Source organism: Cyprinodon variegatus, unplaced genomic scaffold, assembly GCF_000732505.1.
Source record: "Cyprinodon variegatus isolate N-32 unplaced genomic scaffold, C_variegatus-1.0 Scaffold4546, whole genome shotgun sequence".
Lineage (NCBI taxonomy): Eukaryota > Metazoa > Chordata > Actinopteri > Cyprinodontiformes > Cyprinodontidae > Cyprinodon > Cyprinodon variegatus.
The window spans coordinates 1,139-3,308 of NW_015154999.1; the positions used below are offsets into that span (position 1 = coordinate 1,139).

Below are 2,170 nucleotides of genomic sequence, written 5' to 3' on the forward strand. Positions count from 1 at the left end.
GATATCAAAAAAGTACTCCAGAGTGTTGTTCAGCATGGGGGTGAGTAGAAAATGAAGGCTAATCATGTTTTGGGTGTACTATTCCTTTAAGGGAGCTGAGAAAAGGGGCTCTGCTCCTCTACATAAAAAACAGACAAGATTGTTAGAATATCTGATTAAGATGCCTTCTGGGCACCTCCTTTCAAGGGGTGCCAGATATATTCCACTTGAAGGAGACTTGGAGAGCAGAGTCACAACTGGCTGTAAGAATGATAGCTTTTCTGGCTTGGTAAAGGATTGGTATCCCCAAAAACTAACTGGAGCTTGTTGCTTGGGAGAGGAATGCCCGTGTTTCCCTCTATGACATGTAACAGCAACCCAATCTGCTATAAGTGTGGGAAAGAAGATGGCAAGATGGATTTATTTCCTATAAATGATCTGAAATATTCGAGTGTGACAAAATATTAATAACAGATGAAAGGCAAATAGTTGTTCACACAAAATAAGCTATGTTTATATGCACACAATTCCCAGATCACACTGATATATATTACAATTAAAAAACGAAAATTGTAAGATTGTCACTTTTTTATGGACATAAGTAATCAGAATTCAATGGCCAATTGAACCAAAACGTGTCATGTAAGCGTACCAATAAGTATCTGACACCATATAGCTGCTCAAAGTTGAAATACATAACTTTAGCGAAGACTTGCAATTGTGTCCTTCGGTCAGCTTACCTTATTAAGAAAAAGTTGGTCCTGAATTGTATTTTCCTGCATGCATGAAGCTGGCATAAATGTCAGATTGCAATTTCATTCCATAGCTGGCCTATCTCATAAGAATATTTAAAACGTCATTCTTACTCAAAACATTTCTAGTCTGAATGGCTGTTCATTATGATTACCTTTGTTCAAGCAAAGGTAGTTAGTTATGCCCATAACATAATATACCATGTAACCTCATTAGACATTTAAGGTTTCTCTATGTTCCAGAGCAAGTTTATTCCAATAAATAAAAGTTACCTCCTGAAAGATAAAGGGTCTTGATCCATTGGGAAACCATCTTAAACTGAGGTTGTGAAGACGACCATAAACATTTTCCAGGTCGCCTGGCCACATATGTTTGCAGGCATCCATTCTGAATCCAGCGACACCTAAATCAATCAACCTGTTCATGTATTCAGCCACTTTACTTCTGACATAATTTTTCTCCAAAGCAAGGTCCAAAAGACTGACCAGTTGGCAGTCCCGTACCTGAAACAATCAATGCATATATCATCATAAAATCTATCAAATTATCTCACTGGTGTCTTGGATGTTACAGGACAATGTTTAAACTTTTTTGCCAGAGTGACAAATGACATATTTTTTTATAATGTTCTTTAGATCTTTTAATAAGAGTTTTTACTGATAATTAAAATTGGTCAAGCAAAGTTTTACCTGAAAAATATCTCCATAGTTTTCAATGTCACCATTTCTAGTTTTGCATTTGTTACTATTGAAGTCCCAAGCAGAGTATGGAACACTTGGAAAGTCCTTCTTGCTGGCGCTAAACCAACTTCCACATGATGAATGATTTCCTTCTCCACCACTACTTCCAGACATATGATTGATAATAACGTCCGCATAAATGTTTACCTGTTAGCAATAGCATGCATTTTATTTTGTGTATTTGAACATAAACCTTAGTATAATGCATAATTTTTGACTGCTTGCAATTCTTTTAGTTAATAAATTGATATAAATAAACAAACAAGAAATATTGTGACAAAAGACTTTTGATACAAATTGTCTATTAGTGTCCAAAGTTTACCAGAAGAGAATGTACTGATATTTTTTTCAGATTGCAACTGAAACGTTTGTTACCCCAACATTGTTGCACCTGGTCACCATGTCTATAAATTCCTCTTCGTTGCCAGATCTGGAGCACAAGTTGTAACTTATAGGTTGATATCTTTGCCACCACGGTTGCCATGGCTCATTCAGGACAATATGTTCATTTGGAGGAGAAATCTGTGCAATATATTAGAAATATAGTTATCATATTAGACCAAAAGATCTGTAATCTGGGCTCTTAAATATTGTTAATTAAAAGTATACTATCTATCTATCTATCTATCTATCTATCTATCTATCTATCTATCTATCTATCTATCTATCTATCTATCTATCTATCTATCTATCTATCT

The 2,170-nt window shown here is 35.2% G+C and overlaps 1 protein-coding gene across 1 annotated transcript; it reads right to left on the bottom strand.

The window, feature by feature from the left end:
• Nucleotides 1-1,004: 1,004 nt before the first annotated feature.
• On the bottom strand, nt 1,005-1,994 carry LOC107081375 (alpha-amylase 2B-like; the record flags this gene model as incomplete). The annotated part of the gene is made up of 3 exons (XM_015369560.1): nt 1,005-1,235; nt 1,422-1,619; nt 1,848-1,994. Coding segments are annotated over 3 exons (576 nt in total), but the record flags the coding sequence as incomplete, so codon positions are not given.
• Between the last annotated feature and the right edge of the window lie 176 nt (nt 1,995-2,170).